The sequence below is a fragment of the Aulonocara stuartgranti genome (genome assembly GCF_965226115.1).
Source record: "Aulonocara stuartgranti genome assembly, chromosome: 20".
In the NCBI taxonomy this organism is placed as follows: Eukaryota; Metazoa; Chordata; class Actinopteri; order Cichliformes; family Cichlidae; genus Aulonocara; species Aulonocara stuartgranti.
The window spans coordinates 34,309,609-34,332,919 of record NC_138956.1 but is presented as its reverse complement, the minus strand read 5'-3'; the positions used below and the strand labels follow the sequence as shown (position 1 = coordinate 34,332,919).

Sequence of the window (23,311 nt, the reverse complement as noted above, 5' to 3'; positions counted from 1 at the left end):
TTGAGTTTAATTAAACTCGAATAAATTTTAATGTAGGTTATAAAATTAAAGGTTAACTGTTTTATCTTTACTTTTTGTTTCACCTCAAACATTCAGCATTTTTATATAAGTAGGTTTTTGGCTTTGTAATAGCCTGCTCGTAAAACTATAATAATCAAGATGCATTAGTTTGCTTGACTAAATGATTTGATGGTGAATCAATTTTATATTCTTGTGGAAATTTGTATTTTACAATTCAATTCAATTAAATAAAACTTTATTGATCCTGAAGGTTGACCCCGAAGGAACTTGGGACATGCTTCAATATTATCCAGAGCATTTTCAGGGACAGTAAATTTAACACAAGTCATTTATTTAAATATTTAAGGCCAGTGAACAAATATTCCTGCATTTATGAATTTTTGATTGCTTCTTTATCCACATTACACTAAATCCCTACAGCCACTCTTGTGGGTGGTGGAACCACAGGAGAGCTGGCCTCAACTGGCCTCCAACCCACTCCACTGAGGTCTTGTGAATCACACTTCATCTGGATGAGGAGGCTGAGGCAAATCTAGGACTTGAGAGTTTATGTATCATGCCTCCTATGATTTCCTGTGAAATCATTGTGCAGGGAGAAGTTTAAGTACAATTTTACTTCCGGGACATTTTTGTAATGGAGGGTTTTTTTGTTTTGTTTTGTTAACAATGCTATTATAGAAATTTTACTTCATTAAAGCTCCTGAGTACCTCTTGAATAATTCTTCCAATTTCCTGGCATATAAATGGATGTTTGTTATGGACTTACATAGACTGGAATGATGTTGTTTTGTTAATCAGCAGAATGGCTCCCCCTGCTGGACATGAACAGTGTGACTCCTGTCTGGTCTAAGTGTTAGATGCTGTAAAGAGACTGTGTTTTTCTCTACATATTACTTTATTGTAACAATTAGCAGCTTTCAGAACACTTGCACACCTTTTGCTCAGAGTTTTCTAGATTATTTAAAACAATTATATTATTACTAGTCTTTACAAAGTTATAAATGTTGTGAGATTTCTTGTACAAAAAGAACTTTTTTGCAGTAAGTGAGCAAACACAACACAGAATGAGACAAACTTCTGTTTAATGATTTATTTCTCTATAAAAGTTGGCATGTGAACCTTGATGGATCTATAAAACAAACTGTTAACTGAGAATAAACAATGACAAACTATATGGTTGTAAACATATGATAAACATAAATGACATAAACATAGATTTAAAAAACAGCAATCCCTTTATGCAAGAATCACCTGATCCTCATAACTGAACACCTGACTCTGCTGATCATTATTCAGGTATTAAATCTCATTTCTAGCTGGATACAGACAGGTTTTCTCTGGCTTACACCTAATGCAACATTCAGAGATAATTGGTATCGCAACAATAGTTATCAGCTTTCTTCGTTACATCAGCCTTTCTTTATCAAACCGTGAGCACAGTAACGCGTTTGGCGCGTCATTCAGCACCAATCAAGCGACACTGCCTTCTTCTGTGAAGAAGAACGGGTCACAGAGAGCTGTGAAGGATCTGACAAAACTTTAGAGTGGCTCTCTAAATAAAACCAGAGAGGCATGCTGTCGAATACTGCTAATCTGGTTCCTTCCTGTGAATATACTGTTTATCTATCTGCCAGAAATCGCTTTGACCAAATGTAAGTGCAGTTCACTTCATTTATTAAACATTCTCTGAGATAAACACCAACAGGACTGCAAAATTACCCTGGCAGAAAATCAGGACCAAGCATAAAAACATATTTGTATATTTCCTGTATCAATAACTGAATGCAAGTAGGTTCATACAGTCTGTGTTACTGTAACTTGCATTGCTAACAATCCATAACAGCCCAACAGGTTTTACTGGCCACATCAAGCTCAGTGCTTTTTTCCTGTAATTAAGTTCCTCTTTCCCGTCTTCACCCTTCCTCCATATTTTCCCTGGTATGAAGGCCTGGTTCTGTTGCATATTTTTTTACAGTTATAAAGGTAGGTTTTTTTCCCTACTGCTGCCAAGTGCTGATCATAGAAAGTTGATGGCTTGTGAACTCTGTAATATACAATGTATAGTGCCCTGAGATGGCTGTAGTTATGAATATATGCTATATATATTCTTTCTTTGTAGTACACGGCACAGATGACATTAGCAGGAATTAATACTATTGCTTGGCCATGATTTAGTATCACCTGGGAAATTCAATGAATGACATCAGCCCAATAAATGGCCATTATCAACTGTAATAAGTCACTTATACATGACTAGTCGGCACCCTCCACCACCTACTCAAAGTCTTAAAAAAAGTATCATCCAATTACTGATAAATAGAAGAAAACAAAGATTCCAAAGGTGATCTATTAGATGTCAGATAAACAACAAAAACCAGCATTTTAACGTGGTTAATGTTGGTTTTGGAGCCACAAATGTGGCAAACAGTAACTGAAAATGAAATAAAACTAGACACAAACACAAAGATCCCACATGGCACATGAACCGCAGTCTGCAGGCTGTTGTCTGCCATATTTAAGGGAGCGATGTTGGCAGCCATTTGGGCTGATGTTGTGATCGTGCAGTAATAAAGTAACAGAGATCAGCAGAGATCTCATTTATCTTGTGTCTTGGTGTCTCTGTTCCCACATCTTACTAACTTGTCTGCAGTCAGTATTATTTTTCCTAACCAGCATCACCAGCAGAGCACCTTAAATTTCCAACAAAACCCAGACACATTTACATCGGCGACTGTAACATATGAGGAAATCGTTCCACAAACAAACATAGCTGCTAAGATGACACGATTTTAGCTAGAGCTAATTACATCAAGCACAGATAGCAGCTAGCTCTGTACAGTAGCTAACTAAACTAGCAGGTAGGAGAATATGAACAACAGTATGTAACTAGTTAGCTTTTAACGCGAGCACGTTTTAACATTAACAGCTAACTCGACAAGTTCTTGTTTGGTAACCTGTCTGTTATAAGATAGGAGGGTTCCTGAAGACAAAACACCTGCAGCTAAGAGTTAGCTTACAATTAGCCTCAAGCAATGGAAACTGTAGCTGGTTTAATTGAAGGCTAACGATTATAAACTCATCAGCAAGAATTGATTGAAGCTTAAAATGTTAATTTGGCTGCTGTATGAGAAGAGTCTCAATGCTAATAAAACATAAAACTCTAAAGATGAAACAAACTGAAATGAACAGTTTTCTTAAGGATTGGTGGCCGATTACAAAAGTTTCCCTTCTTTTTGCTCTGGACATGGTTTCAATCAGGCAGCGCATATATTAAAAATAAAACTGAATCAAAGTCCTGAAGCTATGCAGACTCCTCTGATCCAATAAAAATCTCTACTCAGTTTTCCAGCACAGTGATTATAGATTCATTTATATTTACAGGAATGAACTGAGGCACAATCAATGTCTCAGTATTTTGACTACTTTATAAAACCTCGTAAATCCACATTTAAGTCACTTTGAGTCTCAGCAGTTCAGGTGAGTGCGTGTGAGGAACCTGAACACAATTTTGACACTGGGGTTTGCAACAACAGCTGTGACAACAACACTTCAGGACAAAGGGGAGTCCCCTGGAAGACATGCTGATGGTTTCTGTTACACTGCATCACCTTGGTGTGTTTTTTGCTTTGTTGATGTCACAGATTGAAAAGCAGTTCCCTAAAAAAAAATTAAAAATGAAGTCCCGCCTTCAGTTCTGGCCAATCAGATCCCTGTGCGCGATGGGGTCATCAAAGATCCTCATCCATGCTGAAGCTGCTCCTTCTGCTGCTGGTCTTCGAAGCTCCGCAGGACAGCAGAGGGTCGGACATCACTCCTGCCCCGCTCCCGTCCTCCATCAGGAGGCCCCCCAGGCCGTTCAGGTCAGTCAGCCCCATGTCAGACATCAGGTCTGGGGAGAAAACAGTGGCGACTCCCTGAGGCTCATCCAGGTCCGTAAAAGTCAGAGCATCCAGACCCAGAGAGGGAGTCACCAGGGAGGAGGAGGAGGGGGAGGAGGAAGAGGAAAAGGGGTGAAGCAGTGGAGGAGAGAGCAGGGTCTGGGGGTCCAGAGAGGAGGAGGAGGACTTCGGGGGAGGTGAGTTGGAGGAGGAAGAGGAGAGGCCATGGACGCGAGCCTGAAGCTCCAACTCCTGCAAAACAAAGAAATTAGAGTTTGTGAAGCTGCAGCTACGTCCATGTGATGGACAAGGACAGTAAATCAGACCACCACCACACCCCGCCCCCTCTGCTCACCTGTATGCGGAGCATCAGCGAATGGTTGGTGCTCTCCAGCCTCCTCTGCCTCTCCTCCATCTCTCGGGCTCTGTGCTGTTCCTTCTGCAGCTTGCGGATGTAATCCACCGACGCCTTCAGGATGGTTCCTTTGTTCCACCTCGTCTCACTAAAACACCAATCACATTCAGTGCCTCGTTAACACACGGCAGGATAACGAGGTGCTGCTGCCAACACGTACAGACATGAGTGCTGAACTAAAAGTAAAGTCTATGTAACAATATATATCAAATTTCAATTTCAAATAAAACTTACAAAGATTATTTAAATGGAAAAAGTCAGCTGTATCATTTTAAATAAGCCAACATCTCACTGATTAATCAAGTGCAAAATCTGTGCCATTGTCTCTGTAGCCTCTTTATGTCTCTGCTTTTGTTGTACTACTGGTACTAGCAGGAGTGTAAGTGTACAGAGTGTGAGTGTGCAGCGTTTACTAACGGGTCAGAGGATTTAGGGATCAGAGCTCCGAGTTCTTTGATCCGGTCATTGATGTTGAAGCGCCGCCTCCTCTCGACTGTAGGAACACATCGACATTATTTTAGCGTGCAGATGTCAATGCATTCGGCAGGAGTTATACAACTCTGCACGGGAAAAATGTTGCAATAAAAGCAGCAACAGAAGCATTTTGAAACCAAAGGTGACAAAAAACAGGAATAAGAATCAGACAGTCAGCAGATCTCAGGCTTCAGTTAGGACAGATACGTGCCTTCAAATCATCTGCATCAAATTTGAATTTTTACATCAAATATCAAAGTTTTCCTTTAGCAATACTGATTGTTTCTGACCCTTAAAAGTTCACTTCATGGCGTCACGCACCTCCCCCCCACCCCACCTCCAACTGGTGTTTTTTTTTTTAATGAAATGCTCCCAGTCACCAGTTTCACTTCTTCAGCTATGAGAGAACAATCAGATGAATGAGGCTGGCTCCGAAAGTGAGCCAGTTCTCTTTAGACTTCGTATGGGGGCGGGAGGATGCTAGGACTTCCTTCTGCTAACTGGAGTCAATGAAGTGGAAGCCTAAACTGTTTGTGCTTTTGGAGCATTTAAATTATACTATGTGACAAATATACGACTTACTGTGAAGTACGGATCATCCAGGAGGTTTGTGATATAGTTTTAGGGAGTCACAGTGTTTTATCAGTCTGTGCTGAGCTGATATCTCTGCCTGTGCAGGATACCTGCACACTTCATTGATGCAACTTCCTAACAAAGCTCAGTGTTCACACTGACAATAAACTGGGCTTCACTGCAAACTCTGAAGCCCTCAACAAAGACTGCTGAGGATCTTTAACATCTGCTGGATGATGCTCAGGATGTTTTATGAGTCTGCAGTGGCCACAACAGACTCAATAAACAGATCCACAGTCCAGTAACTTTGTGGATGTGGAGGTGACAGAAAGGACGTGTTAAAACATAGAACGTCACACCTGTGGCCACCTCCGCCTCGTAACACCGTCATGACTTGTATTTTGTCTATATTGAACATGATATTTATGATGTGAATATTTAAACTGAATTGAAGATTTAGTAGTTTAATTTGTTTTTAATAATCTTTAGAGTTTACGTTTCTTACTGCTTTTCTTTTAAGACACGTTTTCCAGTCGGCTCAGACCGACCAACATGCTGCGAAGTAGCCAAAGATTTCTCTCTATAGTGGAGCGTGCACGTGTGTCGGCACAAGTATGTCAGTCAGTTTTGTAAAACTGAAGCATGTCAGGAATCAGAAACACCTGAAACCTGCAGGTTCACATCTACCTCTGAGATCTGCTGAAAGAATGCCACACAGTAACACACAAATATTTTACTGGCTGGTGGAGTAATACTGCCGTACTCACTGAGGTTGTGATTGTCCTTCTTCTGTCTTTCTTTAATCAGAGCTTTGGACTCCACCTCTGCAACAACAACATCAAAAATCAATCGCAATCAATATTCGATTGATCAATCATGAGTTCATCGTGAGTGACTTTTCTCTGCTGCAGCAACAGCTGTCAGTTCTGTTTCATGTGTTTTTTTAATGTCGCTTGTTTTGTAGCGTAGAAACAGCAGAATGTCAGTTTCAGCTTGGACAAAAAGTTCATGTTGACTGAACAGGAAGTTGGAACTGATGATGTGGGAAAATACGAGTGGCTGCCGTGGCCGTGTGTGCGTGTTCAGAGGAAGTCGTGATGTTGACTCATCAAAATTAAGAACACATTTTCAGCCAGGAGGAACAAGAGGGAAGCACAGAGGGAAACACAGAGCGAAGGGCCTCGCTCCCGGCACGCTGGAACGATGCAACGCGACGACAGACACAAATCGTCGTGAAGGAGCAGCCAATCACAGCAGCTCACTCCTGCAAGGAGTCTGTGTTTTACAATGCTTTCATCTGAAAAGCTTTCACGTAAACTGTGTTTGTGGTCACTGTGACGCCCCCTGCAGGTGATTTAATGCACTCGGAAGACCTCAAAGTCTAATCAGAGGCTGCATATTTATAAGTTTCTGTCTGCAGCTCGAGCTCCTGGAAATCACGTATGGTGAAAATGCTTCCTTGTCCAGCTGACAAACATCCTCTTTGATGAGAAGTCTGCAGGTTCACAGCCTGACTGATGCATAACTGCCAAGTAGCAACTCCAGGGCTGAAAACTGAAGCCAACACAGCAAAGCCCAAAATTGCCGTTCCCCTAATGACCACTTAAAGCTGGCTCTAAAAGCAAGTAAACCCTACAGACCTCCGTGTTGAAATGTCCAGCTTCAGAGCAGAAACAAACATCTTTACAGCCTGAAACAACAAATGATGTTGCTGCGAATTGCACTCGCTGAAATGGAATAATACTGTGCAGTGTGGTACTACCCTTCTAGCATTTTGTTCATCTGTTAGCGCCAATTAACAGCTCGCTAACCAAGCTTGCTAGGTTTAAAACTTAGCACTCCCTCCTCATATCCAAGTATGGTTGCTTCTGGCTCCAGAAAGATAGCAACCCAACGTGATGAAGCTAAAGCACAAAATGCAGAGTCCACAAAGCCCAACTGTCCATCATCTTTCATCGACAGTCTATGGTATCTGGTAACATGTAACCTGAGTGTGTGATATTTACCAGTCAGCTCTCTCTTGACGGCATGCAGGTTGGCCGGGCAGCTGTTACTAATGGTAAGCGTAGGCATGGTGTTCCCGACGCTGCCACCATACCCGTCCAGCAAGTTCTCAGGATCAGGGAGCTGCATGGACCAATCAGAGCACAGAATCAGATGAGTGACAGGTAGATTATCCCCCCTCCTCCTGTCAACAGCGAAGTCCAGAAAACACACATTTATGCACAAACACACACACGTCACTCTGGTGAGTCTGAGCAGCTAACCTGCTGTCACAGAGGTCAGAGGTCACAGTTTCTGCAATCAGCTGCGGTTAGTCAAACCACCACCGTGGATGGACTACTGAGCAACTGGACACTGAATCAGGAGCCTCCAGTTAAGTGTTCCGCGACAACTTTAAAACCACGCTGAACTAAAACTGTTTTTTCCTGAGCTCTGTGTAGCCGATGAACTGTGGAGCAGAAATGAAACGTGTGCTGGTTTAAGGTCTGACTTTTCTGTCAGCTCTCATCAACTAAAGTCAGAAACTGAGGAATCTGCTGATCGAACAGGAAGCTGTGCTAACAACTGGCTCGCAGATAACAGGGACAGAAACAGAAACCAGCTCCTCCCGGCCTGGACGGTCTGTTTGGGGACGAATCTCCTCTACGGGCACATTTTTAAGAGCTTCATCAACATTTTAGCTTCTTTATATTTTCATTTGAGATCAAAATACAAAAATGACAGTAAATCAGGGCCTGGCTATGAGTTTTATTTCATGCTATTTTATACAAATAACCTAAAAAAAATGTGACAGACTAATTTATTTATTTATTTTTAACCTTATTTTATTGTCATTTTAATTGTATTTGGTTACTCTTTGGAACTAAATCTTTACTTACTATAATTATGCTGAAAAATGTACTGTGTCAAAGTTTACCAAGAAAAGAGATTTTATAGCGACATTTGAGGTTCAATCGTATCTGAAGTCAAAGGTTTCCAATCATCATTTCCACTTCTTGGACTCAACTAAAGTAGCTGTGACTGCTTCCGTCCAAATGATCTAATAATCCACACTTTCTTCTGACTGGCCGGCTTCCAGCAGCCTACAGAGGGGCAGCACTGAGTGCTAGCTGTACTTGGTGGCTGTGCTTTGTTTTTTGTGCGTGACCGCATAAAATATATAATATAAAATAACTCGAGCAATATGAATCTCGTTCATAATTAATATGAACATCAGGCTTTGTAACATTACATATATGACAGAAAATACTGGACGAGTGGAACAATTCCTCTTTAAACTGGGATTTACTACAAATTCAGTTCCCTACCACACAAACCCAGTTAGAGATATCATTAGTTTATGGGTACCCTCGATTTTAACTAAAAGATTTCTTAAAATATGGAATCAGAGCGCATTAAGAGCACAGCCAAAGCTAAAACAGCCTGAAAGAGGAAGAATTGCAAATCTCGCCAGACCACAATACAAACCAAGAAGTTGATCTTTATTAGAGAGGCGGGTGAAATGAAAGCTAACGGCTGACATAATTCCAGCACAGAGAAAAGTATTAATTTAGATTAATACATTTTAAATAATAGCCGAGCACTTTCTTTTACTGCAGCGACTTAAACTGTAAGTCAGACAACAAATCAGCCGCTGAGTTTATCTTGTGTTGCAGCCTGTTGAGCAGAAACTTCAGTTGAATGAATGCTGACTGACTACCGTGCGTATCGGCACAGCCCTGCAGCTCAGAGCTCCTCTTATCATCTTTCTAGGAAACGCCAGCTTTCCTTAAGAACTCAAATTTAAACAGCAGGCACTTTCAAAAGAAAAATCTGATTCTGGGCACCAAAGGGAGCAGGAAACATCTGGAGGCTACAGCCAAACTGCAGCAGATTTATAGAGAAATTACAAGAAAGGTTTCCAGAGAATGAAAAAAGTTAGGATTAAACAGATAAGCCTATAAAACATTTAAAAAGCAGCTGAGAGTGATGTGTTTAAAGTATAAAAACAATGCAAACCAGCAGACACGGCATCAATCTGGATGAATAACCCAGTTTTAATCGGTTTTCTCTTTAAGGCGACTATGCTGCATTTCCTCAATGAGCAGCTGCAGTCCAGAGGTCAGAGGTCAAACTTTCCCCAAACTCAAAAAATACAAGCTGGACATTTTACCTCTGATTTAATCCTCCTCTTCTCATGGTCGGGCAGTAACACCAAAATCCTCATCTTGCTAATTGCACACAAACACACATGCAAACAAACACACACACACACACACACACGGACAGACACACAGCGAGTCGCTGAGCTGCTGCTGAGCTTCCCCTTTCTGTTCAGACAACTGTTTAAAAATGAGGAAACGTCTCTTTAAGAAAGAAAGCAAAAAAAGAAAACTCCCAGAGAGCTTTATTATCTGCCTGACACACGCACCGTGTGTCTCCACCCACAAAAACGAGGAAGTCTGGAAAGCTGAACTGATACTCTGTGACAGCCTCTTCCACCTCCACTGTCACTGCAGCTTCACACATACGAAACATCTACATTTCCTCCAGGTGATGGCCAGCAGGGGGCGACAGAACCCACACAAAAAAGTCAGGCTGTATTTAGATTACCTTAATTCTGCCTTGATTCTTTGCCTCAGTAATGTTCCTGATGAGTTTTCTAATCTGACATGTTGTCAAACATGTGGCTCGGGGGCCAAAACTATCTCACCAATAGGACAAATCTGGCCCACAGCAGCTGTACAGCAGTCATTCATAACACCAAAGTCTTTCAGCTGTGAGGACAGGAGTGAAAATATTTGGATAATGAATTAAAACTGAAGTTAATTCATTTAAATGAGCTTTAACCATGGAGTGAAATAGTATTATTGTTTGTTAAAACTTTAAACCAGAATGAAAGCCAAGGGCTGACGCTGAAATGAAACTGGGCCACTGAGCTGCTCACAACATTGCTGAGATCCTGATTATTTAATATGATAACCCACAGACTTAAAAACTTTATTAAAGACTTAATAAAATATATAGAAATATACTGAAATTTCATCAAAATAAACTAAATTAAAAACATGTGTGAACTGAATTAAACATGAGTCAGCCTGCAGGGAAGTGAAACTGGACTTTGTATCCGAGTATGTAATACCAACGTGTACCACAGGAGAGGTCAGCCAACCAGTGTATCATCCATCCAATCTGCCCTGAGCACAACATGAGAAACAAAGGAAGCAGCAGCCGTAAAGGACAGGCGTTTGAGTGAATGGCACATCAAACAGTGACTGAAGCACCTGGAAAGAACTCCTTTTCACCACCAGCACAAACTCTCAGAAAGAACCCACGCTCGATTGCAGAGAAGAGATCAAATCTAGAGCGAAACAATAACAAAAACCGGAGTAGTTTTCCACAGCTACACTAAAAGCCTCTGATATAAAAAGCTGCCCCCTGGTGGTGAAAGCTCAAGTTACATTTTTGCAGAGGGTAATTTTAAAAAGTTCCTCGTTAATAACTGAACAAGGGAACAGGGTTGTATTTCCCAATGTGACCTGATGGGGGCAGTGTTGCTTGAGCTCAGACACGATCATCAGAAGTGGGTTTGGTTTGTTTTATTGTTACAGTAACACGTCACAGCTCCAGCCGGTGTGGTGTTTTCCTTCATGTTGGAGGGTATTGAGGAGGCGGATGATGATGATGATGATGATGATGGGGAGGAGTTTGTTTCTGTTTGTCGGTTAGTCATCACGTCGTTTAAAAGTAAAACCAGAGAATGCACCGTGTGATGTTTTCGAGTGTGTTTGTGCACGTGTTGCGTTACCGTGTTGGCGAGCTGCAGCTCCGAGTCGATCAGCGTCAGAAACTCGTCGTTCAGGCTCGAATCCAGGCTGATGATGTCATCAACGATGATGTCTTCTACCTGAATGAACCAATCACAGAGCAGATGAGCATTGTGTCACCTCGGGTAATTAGTGTGAATGCTATTTAAGCATTAACAGTATTAACAGTATAGCTCCTTTGATCGGCTCCATCACCTAGTGGGGGTGGGGGGTCATAGTTTGATCCCGCCTTCACTGTTGTGATTGGTGTGGGGGTAGGGACAGGCTTAGGGCGTCGGGGGGGGGGGGGGGGGGGTTCCCCGGAGGCATCTTCCTTGGGGGGCTCAACCCGGGGTAGCGGTCATGTCCGGTTGGGGGCTCTTTTGGCTCTCGGGTGACTGTTTCCTCGTGGCTGCGTGCAGGGGGCTAGGGGAGGGTCTGTGCTGACGGACGTGGGTTACTTACCTGGTAGCCTGTCTGCCCCTGGGTGGGTCCGGGATGGGCGTGAGGTTCTGGGGGCGCTCCGTCTCTGGGCTGGGGCCCGGGCTGGGCCTCGGGGCCTTGGGTCCTGCCCCTCCCTTCCTTCCCTCCCCATCTCCAGCTGCCTCCCTCTTCCCGCTCCACCACAACCAAATCAAATCAAATCAAATCACTTTTATTGTCACATCACATGTGCAGGTACATTGGTACAGCACATGTGAGTGAAATTCTTGTGTGCGAGCTTCACAAGCAACAGAGTTGTGCAAAATACAATAATGTAAACAAGCAAAATACAAGAATGGCTACATCTGAAACTAATAAATATATGTACAATATATAATAGTATATGCATTTCTGGATGTGTATACTAAATATTTTTCTACGTGTGTGTGTGTGTGTGTGTGTGTGTGTACACATATTTTACAAATTAAATAGAGTAAACAATGAATAGAATATATAAAATAAATAAAATATATAAAATATACAGAGTTGAATATGTGCAAAACAGTGGCATTACTGTACAGTATGGAGTGCATAATGTTGAAGTTCCAGTAGTGAAGCTGAGGTGTCTATGACGTGTTCAGCAGTCTGATGGCCTGATGGAAGAAGCTGTCTCTCAGTCTGCTGGTACGGGACCGGATGCTGCAGAACCTCCTTCCTGATGGAAGCAGTCTGAACAGTTTATGGCTGGGGTGACTGGAGTCCTTGATGATCCTCCCCGCTTTCCTCAGGCAGCGCTTCCTGTAGATGTCTTGGAGGGAGGGAAGCTCACCTCCAATTATCCGTTCAGAGCACCGCACTACTCGCTGGAGAGCTTTGCGGTTGTAGGCGGTGCTGTTGCCATACCAGGTGGTGATGCATCCAGTGAGGATGCTCTCAATGGCACAGTGATAGAAGGTCCTGAGGATGCGGGGGCTCATGCCGAATCTTTTCAGTCTCCTGAGAAAGAAGAGGCGCTGCTGCGCCTTCTTCACTGTTTTGTTTGTGTGTACTGACCACGTAAGATCCTCAGCCAGATGTACTCCAAGGAACCGGAAGCTGCTCACTCTCTCCACAGCAGCGCCGTTGATGGTGATGGGGGTGTGTACTTCTCTGCACCTCCGGAAGTCCACTATCAACTCCTTTGTCTTTGCGACGTTGAGGGTGAGATGGTTGTCTTGACACCAGTGGGTCAGGGCGCTGACCTCCTCCCTGTAAGCCGTCTCATCACCGTTGGTGATAAGACCCACCACTGTAGTGTCGTCCGCAAACTTCACAATGATGTTGGAGTTGTTAGTGGCTGTGCAGTCGTAGGTGTAGAGTGAGTACAGGAGAGGGCTCAGTACACACCCCTGTGGAGCACCAGTGTTCAGTGTGACGGGGGATGAGGTGATGCTGCCCAGTCTGACCACTTGGCGTCTGTCAGACAGGAAGCTAAGGATCCAGCTGCAGAGGGAGCTGCTCAGTCCTAGATCCTGCAGTTTCCTGTCCAGCTTCGAGGGAACGATGGTATTGAATGCTGAGCTGTAATCTACAAACAGCATCCTCACATACGTGTCTCTCTTCTCCAGGTGTGACAGGGCAGTGTGTAGTGTCAGGGCTATGGCATCATCAGTGGACCTGTTGTGGCGGTATGCGAACTGTAGAGGGTCCAGTGAGGGTCCACACATGCAGGGCCTTGGAGTAGGGGTATGTCACCAGGGTGCAGAGGAGGCTACCCCCCCGTCCCCTTCTGGCTGCCTCTGCCTCAATTTTATCCCACAACTTAAGACATTCACATTACTCACACTCTCATTACACATACATATAGGATCTTTGGGGTGGGCACAATACACGGAGTCCAAATTACCATCAGGGTGTACACCCCACCCCTGGCGTCGTTGCCCACCTCTCAATTTTGAATACACTTAGACATTGAGGGCTAGCAGGAGGGACCATGCGCTTACCTGCTGCTCTCTGGCAGGTACCTCCATGCCCTCCTGGGTTTTAAATGCACCTTAGAACACACATGCATCAACACTACAATGAGCGGGTGGAGGGAGGTTTGGAGTCTTCTCTCACCCCCGTTCTCTGCGGCCTGCTGGAGCGGGGGGGCTAGGAGGAGGAGTTGGCCGTCCGACTGCGGTCTGGGGTGTGGGGCCTCCCTGCTGCTGCAGAGTCGGGCGGTCTGCCTCTCCCCACCGCAGGGAAAAGGGTAACACCACCTGGGTCTGGGTGCAGTTCCCCCCCTCCAGGGGGCAAGGGTACCTAGACCCAGTTCTTAGAGTACGCTTGGGGAGTGTGATCGTGTGTACAGCGTCTCTTTATGTCTGTCTCCACGTTGGTTGAGTGTGGAGTAATTGCATATGAGAGCATGAGGGTGGGAATGGATGTTTGTGTCTGTGTGTGCCTGTATGTCTGTGTCTATATGTCAGGTTGGGTATCAGACGCCACCTCTCTGTGGACACCTCAGGCCCTCCAAGGTATGGAGGCCTATCTCCACCCACCACCACTTCCCCTGCCAGTGGCGGACTCCCTCAGGTGTCGGTGCGTTGGTGGTTCTTTGTGTCTGGGGGTGGGCGTCCGGGTACACACCGGCTCACTCCTTGGCGGCCGCTTATCGGGGCCTGGAGCCTGGGGCTCGCTCGGGCCACTTCGGAGGTGGGGTGCCCCCGGCCTCTCGGCCTGGGGCTCAGTCACTCAGGCACAGCTGGCTGCCGGCGGAGCTCATGGGCGCGTCACTGCAACTCCCCCTGGCTTCTGCTCCGCGGCTGCTGAGTGAGCCCTCATCTGGGACTCTCCTCAGCTCTTACTGGGACAGTGGCGCGGCTGCCCCTCTGTGGGTCTTCCTTGGTCTCTTGTGTTCTGGGGACCTCTGGATGTCTGGAGTTTTGATCTCCTCCATACCTGCTTCATACCCTGGAGGACGGGGCTGTGGCTCCCCCACACCCTCTAGCAGATCATTACATGGAGAAACCTTTGGAATGCAAGCATGCTGATCCACACAGGTATGCACACAGGTGTACACACGGGTATTCACAGACGCGGACTACAGCTTTCTTGGCTGCTGCCTCAAAGCACATTGTACGCTGTCTATCTTGCGTGCTGCACAATATCGTTTATTATTTAGTATCTACTGATATCTACTGCTAGCTAGTTTATTGTGATGGTGCCGTTTTTTTTTATTATGTTGCTCTTTGTTGTTTGCTTTCTCTTCTGTTTTTTTTCTCCATACAGGTGACCCAGGTGTTTTTTTTTTTTGTTTGTTTGTTTTTTTTCTTTCTTCCCCCCCTTCTCACCGTCTCTTCTCCCCTTTGGTTTTCTTTCTCTCCCTCTCTTTCTTTCATTCTTTCTCCCTGTCCTATCCCCCAGTCATGTCTGTCCCGTTTGTAGCAACTGAAAACAAAATAAATTCATAATTATAATAAAGGTCAATCAAATGGACCAATATGGCAAGGCCATGATGATCCACTTGGTAAAATAAATCCGCTTGGCATCTTTCTTGGCCTTGAGACAACAATTCTGATGGCTATAGATCCAAACGGGACACAAAAATAAATAAATAAATAAATAAATAAATAAATAAATAAAGCATTAACAGTATTGAGATCCTAATCTTCATTATTATACACAATTTGAGTTAATCTGGTTCAGCTTTGCTCCACTGGTCAATGTAGAGTCTGCACACCAGGCACTCTTTAATGTCTTTTGCCACTTCTTTCTTGGTTACCATGGTGACACCTCTCTACTTCTATATAAATACACATATTTCGTGCTGAAAGCTGCATATTTGTGCTCAGCGTCAGGAAACATCTAAAACAAAGTCACGCCCTGGTCGCTCCTCCTGATGATGAAATCAGTTTTTGCTGAATTATGCCAGAAGTCTCAAACCCAACACCGTGCCTCAGAATACCATATTTTACTTTTCTGGCTGCAAAGAGGCTTTTTTTTTTTTTTTTTTTAAATTAAACTAGTTTTTAAAAATCTGTTGATCTCTGAATAAAAAGGGAGGATTTTGTGTTTTAAGGTGACTCATGTTTTAAAACTGACTCAGATCCTCTGGAAGAGTCGACTCAGCAGACTCAGACGGGAAGGCTGCTGCTGGCTGACTGAATGAATGAAAACAAGTGAAATGCTCCTTTAAACTGTCACTGCAGGTTTTCTTCTTATGTCTCTATTTTGCCCTCTCTCTTCCTTCCTGCTGCCTTTCATCCAGAGATGAATCAGACCCGGGGGGACGATTCAGTGCTCAAAATGCATCTGGAGGAGAGAGGAAGATGCTGAAATGTCTTCTCAGACGTGACACATAAATGAGGCGTGAAACACGGCGAGTATAGAAGCTATGGTGGGAAATAGAGATGCTCTTATTGTATGTTGAAGGGATTTAGATAAAGCTTTCAATGATGGATAAACAGAGAAATGAGAGTTTCAGAAGCTGTCACTGTGTTTTTGTAGAAACCCAAAGCACATGACAGCCTGTTTACCTCATTGTGTGTTTCTCACTTTCTAGGTCTGGGTGTCAAAGCACAGCAAGCTAGAAACATTTTTACATAAGACACAGGAGGCGACAGCACTGATATGCTTTGATGTTATATAAGGTGTTTCTTTAGTAAAGCTGTACCTGTGTTTGCATCTTTCCTCTCATTGCACTCTCCACGTTGCAAAGCCGGGACTCAGTTCTCCCTCAGTAACCTCAAGCTCATTCTCAGAAATCCCCTGCAGCTTTACCTTTGTAATAATCACATGTGTGCCAACAGTCAACACATGTGTTTGCTTATGTTTTGTGGAAATCTATACAGAGGAAATGGCTCCTTTTAGAGCCACCAGACTTTACTTGCGAAAACAATCATTTTACTGTGCACAGAATGGGATTCACTCTGAGTGAGCTGAGCATGTTATTTCAGATCCAGGCTAACCCAGCAAAATACCAAAGGCACACACAAACTGCAGTTCCTCTAGTGGCCACTGGAGGCTCAACCCAACAGTGAGTCAATCTCCATGAAAATGTCGAAATTTACAGCAGAAGTTTACAACCTGAGCAAACACAGTTTTGGCCTCTCTGGATAGTTTGTTTCATAGCAACTGTACTGTGGGTCAATTCTTTCATAACTCATCCAACTGGATGCCAGTAAGACAAACCAACCAGTAAACCTTCTACTTCTGATTATTTTCACTTCATTTTTCTTACAGATGTTTTTAATAAGAGTTGCTGATACAAAAATACCAAAGTATACTTCACATAACACGATTCAGTCTAAAAATAAAGCCTGTTTGTTTGTTCACATATTTATTTCTTACTTCCTGTTTGGGGCTCCCGTCCATTGGCTGTCCAGGGGTGGAACCCAGCTGGGGGGAGTGGCTTGCCACTGCAGCCTGCTGCTGATTGGCTGTCTTGGTGGTGGACAGGTACTGACGGACCTGCTGCCTCTGAGCCTGCTGGATGTGATACCTGGTGGGATTCTCCAGGTGAGTCTGCACCTGAGGGCCAAGAGTGAAGATTTAAAAGACTTAAAATGTTGCAAACGATAACTGTTTACATATAAAGCTAGCAGGTCGCGTCCATACATAGCATTTTAGCACATTGTTGAGATTTAGCCAATAGATTTTAGGGAAAGGACTTCAAATTGCATCTGCTAATCAGTTTTCACAAAAGCAAATAAGATTTATAAGCTAATAAATCATCAGACAATAACAAACGGCTATCTGAAGGGTGTGCTATGACGCGCTGATTAAAGGGTTAGCCAGGTGTGTTTAGCTTTAAATACTTTTTATATTTGTTTGCATATTTAAACAATAAATGTAGTCAAAGTCGATATTTAATTTTTTTGTGCAGTACGTTCACTGGCGTCCATTTTCTGACACCTCTCGTTTCAGTTTACTCCACGCACCTTTAGCACCTCCACAGGGACCTGAGCAGGAGGTATGCAGGAGGAGGGCACCGAGACGCAGATGGGCGAGGAGGAGTCGGAGAAGCGAAGAAGCTGCTGTTGCTTCTTCTGCGTCTCTTTATGCTCCTCCTCCAGAGCCTGCTGACGCATCAGATCCTGACGCATCAAAACCCTACAGGAGGAGTAAGGAGGTGGACGTTATCGACAGTGCTTGTGAGAGCGCCCTCTGGAGGACAGAGAGATGAGCGAAGACAGGAACGAAAGAAGAAGTGGGGGAGTTGTATACCTCGATGACATCACTGACGGCAGTGAAGAAGATGAAGAGGAGGGAGCTGCTGCTGATGAACTGAAGACAGAAATGACAGCACACTTTAGTTATCATAATCAACAGGTGGTGTAGGTGGTGTTGGAGGAGTCACCTGTAGAATCCATACTTTGAGGTCAGAGCTGTGTTACCTGATGCTGATTGGCTGACTCTTGATTTCATAGAAGGTGTCGCAGTCAGATGGCAGCAGACCGTCGACCTCGATGTCAGCAACGATCCCAGACTCCACTCTGAGGGGCAGAGACAGAAATCAACCAATCAGCAGCCTGAGAGACAGACACAATTATCCAATCAGCATTTAAACCAGCATTTTTCAATGTACAGGAAAGAGAGACAATACATTTGATGCAAGAGCCATCGTCATTTCCACCTTGTTACAATGATTACATTTAAATTGTGTGTGCGCTCCTGCTTATCTGATGTTTACCTCCAAGTTTAACAGCTGTTGTTAAACTTCAGTTTGGAAATAAACGAAAAAAACCCTGAGACATGGCAGTAAAAAGTCCAGCCTTTCACCACAGTTATGAATACACTGCAGCGTTTGTTTGAGACTCACTTCTTAGAGTGATATAAATATTTTTATACAGAGAAGTAGAATGTGGAGGAACAACATCTGTCAGCTGTTAGGCTTTACCACTTCCTGTGTTTGGGTGCATGAGCATGAGTGCTTGTAAGGCTGCTTCATGGGGACCCAAATCAGACTGAAGACTTGTGAGGACATGTCTGCTCTGTGGATAAGCTTTATCAAGTTGGGACAAACTTTGACGTCTCACAAACCTTTAAAGAAAGACATTTTCAAAATGGAGACAAGTTTTGCAAAGTAGGGACATTTGGCCAGAATGGGGACGTTTTCATGAAAGTGTGAACAGCTGTGAGACATTCAGACAACTCTGGAAAATGGTGATTTTTAGTTGCAAAAATGGGGACATTTACACAAAGTGGGGACATTTTACGGAATGGGGATGTTTGCATGAAAATGCGAATCACTGTGAGACATTCAGACAACTCTGGAAAATGTTAACTTTTTGCCGCATATTTTTGAAACATGTATTTATTAATGTAAAGTGGGGACATTTGTGAATTTGGAAAGATAGAAAATTTTTAAATAACAGGATTTTAAGGGCTTGAAGGCTTCTTCGATAATGGAATGTATGGAAAACCTTTCAGTGTACATTTTGCAAACATATTAGATTCTGACATGGTGGGGACATTACAACAGGTCCTCACTGTCTGCAACACATGATGTGACTGATGGTCCTCACAAAGACAGAGGGACAAACGAGTGTTTAGAGAAATTCTTCTGCTGAGTCACTTCCTGCTGTTCCATGCTCATACACAACCCCACCCCCACCATAGACACATACCAAGACCCCCACCCTTCTCCACTCTCCTCCCCTCAGACAGTTGGGAAACACTCCTGCTTTCTCTCTCACCGCCAACATCATTTCTGTGTGTGTGTGTGTGTGTGTGTGTGTGTGTGTGTGTGTGTGTGTGTGTGTGTATATTGTGAGCTTAAGTGCTGCTTCTGTGGTAAGGGCAAGCCAAGACTGAACATGTCATGGCGCTTAAACCTTTTCCAACTATCATCAACACAAATCAAGAGAACACAACAAACTCCATTCATGACTTCAGCCATTTAAAGTTTTTCTGCACCTCAGAAAACCAATCGGAAGACAACCTTTGAATTTTTAGGGATGGCATATGACATATGTATTTAAAAATAAATATAGATTATACACAAAGGTGAATTTTCTTTTGTGTGTGTGTGGATATTTTATATAAGTTGGGGAGGACTAGGCTGGCCCTATCTGTGTCTCCTGGGAAAATAACAGGAGCTGCAGCAGCTCCATAGATGACTCAATAGATCAGCAAGCAAAGAGGATCAGAGGTCGAAGGTCAGGCAGTGCAAACAACAACTTGATGATCATCATTATCCCATCACACACACTCAGCACTTTACACGTTCAGAGCTGAGGTACTCGGAGAGCACTTCACACCAAACTTCATTCATAAACTGTCAAATTTAGACTTTACCTGGCTACAAAATAATAGTGAAACGCGTTTTAAACTCTTCCAGTTTTACAGTTACACCGAAGTATTTCATAGGAGGCTTTAACAGCACCAGTCTGTAATAAACGTTAAACAGTAACTTGTTTACAGCACAGGTCATGAGTGTAAGGGGGGAAACTGCACGCCTGAACTCTCCCTGCAGTCTCTTTCACGGACATTATTCTTTTATTATGAGTTAATACCATAGATTTTAACCCAGGAGCTTCTCCCCGCGGCACGAGTAACGGTGTAAAAAAAAAAAACAGAAAAAAAACTTCCTGACTCACCGGACCACGTTGAGAGTTTCCGCCGGGTCTAGGATGACAAACACGGTCTGCGGCTGCAAGACGCCGGCCTCCGGCTGCTCCGGCTCGGCTCCGCTGCAGCTCCCCTGCTCGCTCCGGACCTGCTCCGGGATAACGGCTGACATCTCTGCGGACTCCGAAGAAGAAAAGGAGAAGCTCTTTATCTCCCAGCAGCCACTGCGAGATCAAAGTCTCAGAGGGGCAGCAGAGGAACCTCGATCCGGTCCAGACCCTTTGACTCCACACGGAGGAGAAGACGAGGATGATGAAAACGAGGACGACTCAGGTTCAAGTTCTCAGTAAAGATGAAGAGACAGACTGAATCACAGACAGCTGTCAGCCCAGAAAAACACCACATAGAACAGACCCACACTTCCGAGTAAATAAAACTCCGCAAAACAGTCGAGTAGGTGCATTCATTAAACAGAACCTGCAATATGCAATCTGTGTGTCTATGCCTGTCAGCGGATTGAAGATATTTATCTCCTATAGATCATCTATTACTCCAGTAATTCGTCCATAAAAGTCAATTTATGCTAAAACATTTTCCCCGAAACGTATGAATATTTTGGGTGATTTTAAACCAGGTGAAACAAACATATTTGCACATATTTTCTAGTCTGGTGCCCCATTTTTATACTGGATATTTTTTCTTATAATATTTATTTTGTGATATTTATTTGTTTAAACGAAATTTAAATTTAACGAAATTAGATTACTGATGAAATTATTTTAGTTTAATTTGTCAATTAATTAGTTAAAACCTAATTATTTGTAATATCAAGTATAAAAGGTTCAGGTCCTTCTCCACAAAATTAAATTAATATGTAAATTAACAGAAAAAACCCCAACTGTGGTTATTAAAAATAATAAACAAACCAACAAAAACTATTTTAAATTTTGCAGTAAAAATAGTATTGATTAAAAAAATTACTAAACAATAAACAATCTGATAAAGTGTCTGTGAAGGTTCTCAATCATCCAGGTCGTCGTAGTCAAAGGAGCTTGCAAAGAAAAGCGTCTGGACTTCTTTAAGTTGCTTGAAGACGTTTCACCTCTCATCCGAGAAGTTTCTTCAGTTCTAAGGTCAAATGGTGATAAAATAATGATAAAATAATGTTTTGTTTTGTTTTTTTAAATTGAAAAACGTTTTCATGTATTTTCTACTCGTTGTATTTCTATGTTTGGATGGGGCAGGTCTGAGCGGCTGGACTGATCTCCCGCTGACCAATAAGCTGCTCCGCTGCTAACCGCCAGCCAATAGAACTGCTTCTTTGCTTGCTGCCTTACCAATCAGGGGCTGCCGCTGAAGCTCGGCGCTTACAGAACAGAGGAGCAGCCGCCATTTTGTTTGTTTTTATCTCAACTGTTACGGGAAGCGGTAGTGGGGAGGGAGCAGGGGGGGTAGGGAGGAAATCCCCCGGGTGACGTTAGCCTAGCACGTCTTATCAGCCGAGCTCAGAGTGGCAGGACAGTGTCCAATCAGAAGGCCGGAACGACGCGAAGCGGTCAGGCGGGGAAAGTTAAGAGAAAATGATGACTAAATCTTACATCAGCGTAGGATGACGTAAGAAAAACATTTACAGTCTCTTTAAAAAGAGACTACAGCTCACCTTAAACATGAAAGTAAATTAGACCCGAAAATTAATAAATTGAGAGAAGTCCAGGTATGCTCTCTGCTGCTGGAGGTCACCTTGTTTCTAGACATGCAATCACAACAACTGACACTGCGTCATCGCTGTCCTGCTACATCTAATCAGAAGTATTGATTGGAGATTTGTTTTGTAGCTTGAAGTCAGTCTGTAATTGATTTATAGAAGCACATTTGTCTTATTAAAATAATTTTTTTTAAATGCACAATTTTGAAGTTTTGTCTGGAATTTTTCATCAAGTAGGATTTTCTATCCTGATTTTATGACTTTTTCAAGATTTCATTTTTAACCTTGGAGTTGCTTTTTGTCATTATATGATTTATTTATTTTTATGTGGTCATCCTACAAACAATGTAGCATGCAGAAGCTGCATGTTGCATATAATGATGCGATGAGAATCCTTTGCAGGATACCTAGAAGTGGTAGTGCCAGCCAGATGTTTGTAGCTGTGGGTGTTTGGACTTTTAAAGCACTTTTAAGGAAGCTAATGTTCAATTTTAGAGAACGACTGGATGGTTCGAGTAACAGTATAATTTTAGCACTGAGTGGTTCCCGTTACTCATCCAGTCTCAGAAAGCACTGGTTAAAGTGCTTGTGTATTTATTGATTTATTTTAAGTAATTGTGTTTTATGTATATTATGGTTTTATATTTTTACAAATGCTTTATATACTTATTTATATACATATATATATTTAATGGTTTGTACCTTGTGTTGGGGGGGGGGGGAGTGTTGTGTGTGTGTGTGTGTTTTTTTGTCTTGTTTTTATGGACATGAAGTCTGCCAATAAAGATTGAATTGAAATTGAATTGAATTTATTTAAAATGTCTGATTTCCACAGTGACATGATTGCGTCATGCAGTGGCTATAGATTTGTCAGCAGATGTCCATCGTGTGTCGAGAAAAATATCTTCACCCCTTTGTAAGCTATTATGCAGGATAGGTTGGATCCATGCTTTCACGTTGTTTGGACCAAATTCTGACCCTACCACAGAAGAAATCGAGACTCATCAGAGCAATTTTTCTATTATCCAGTTTCGGTGGGCCTCTTTTAACGGCAGCCTCGGTTTCCTGCTGTTATCTGACTGGAGTGGTGCGGTCTTCTGCTGCTGTAGTCCTTCTGCTTCAAGGTTCACTATCAGAGATGCACTTCTGCAAAACTCGGTTGTAACGAGCTGTTATTTGTGTTCCTATCTAATCAAAACAGTCTGGTTATTCTCCTCTGACCTGAACATTTTTACCCAAGAACTGACACTATTTTCTATTTTTTTAGACCGTTATCGGTGAAGCGATGGTTGTGTGGGAAAATCCCACCCAGAAATGCTCAGACCAACAACAATGCCACATTTAACATCACTTCACTCCCCTTGTTTCTTCATTCTGAGGATCATTTTGAACTCCAGCAGGTAATCTTGACCATGTCTAAATGAATTGATTTGCTGTCACGTGATTGGCTGATTAAATATTTTACTAACAAGGAGCTGAGCAGGTGAACCTAATGATG

The 23,311-nt window shown here is 43.1% G+C and overlaps 1 protein-coding gene across 1 annotated transcript; it reads right to left on the bottom strand.

Annotated features, from left to right (window-relative positions):
* Positions 1 to 1,096: 1,096 nt before the first annotated feature.
* tfe3a (transcription factor binding to IGHM enhancer 3a) lies at positions 1,097 to 20,485 on the bottom strand. Its single transcript, XM_082517508.1, has 11 exons — positions 20,138 to 20,485; positions 17,933 to 18,031; positions 17,763 to 17,822; positions 17,477 to 17,648; positions 16,887 to 17,066; positions 11,153 to 11,251; positions 7,368 to 7,488; positions 6,129 to 6,185; positions 4,732 to 4,807; positions 4,255 to 4,402; positions 1,097 to 4,151 (listed from the first exon to the last, which is right to left on the bottom strand). The coding sequence occupies exons 1-11, from the start codon at positions 20,278 to 20,280 to the stop codon at positions 3,750 to 3,752; spliced, it is 1,557 nt and encodes a 518-aa protein (XP_082373634.1). The 5' UTR covers positions 20,281 to 20,485; the 3' UTR covers positions 1,097 to 3,749.
* Positions 20,486 to 23,311: the final 2,826 nt, after the last annotated feature.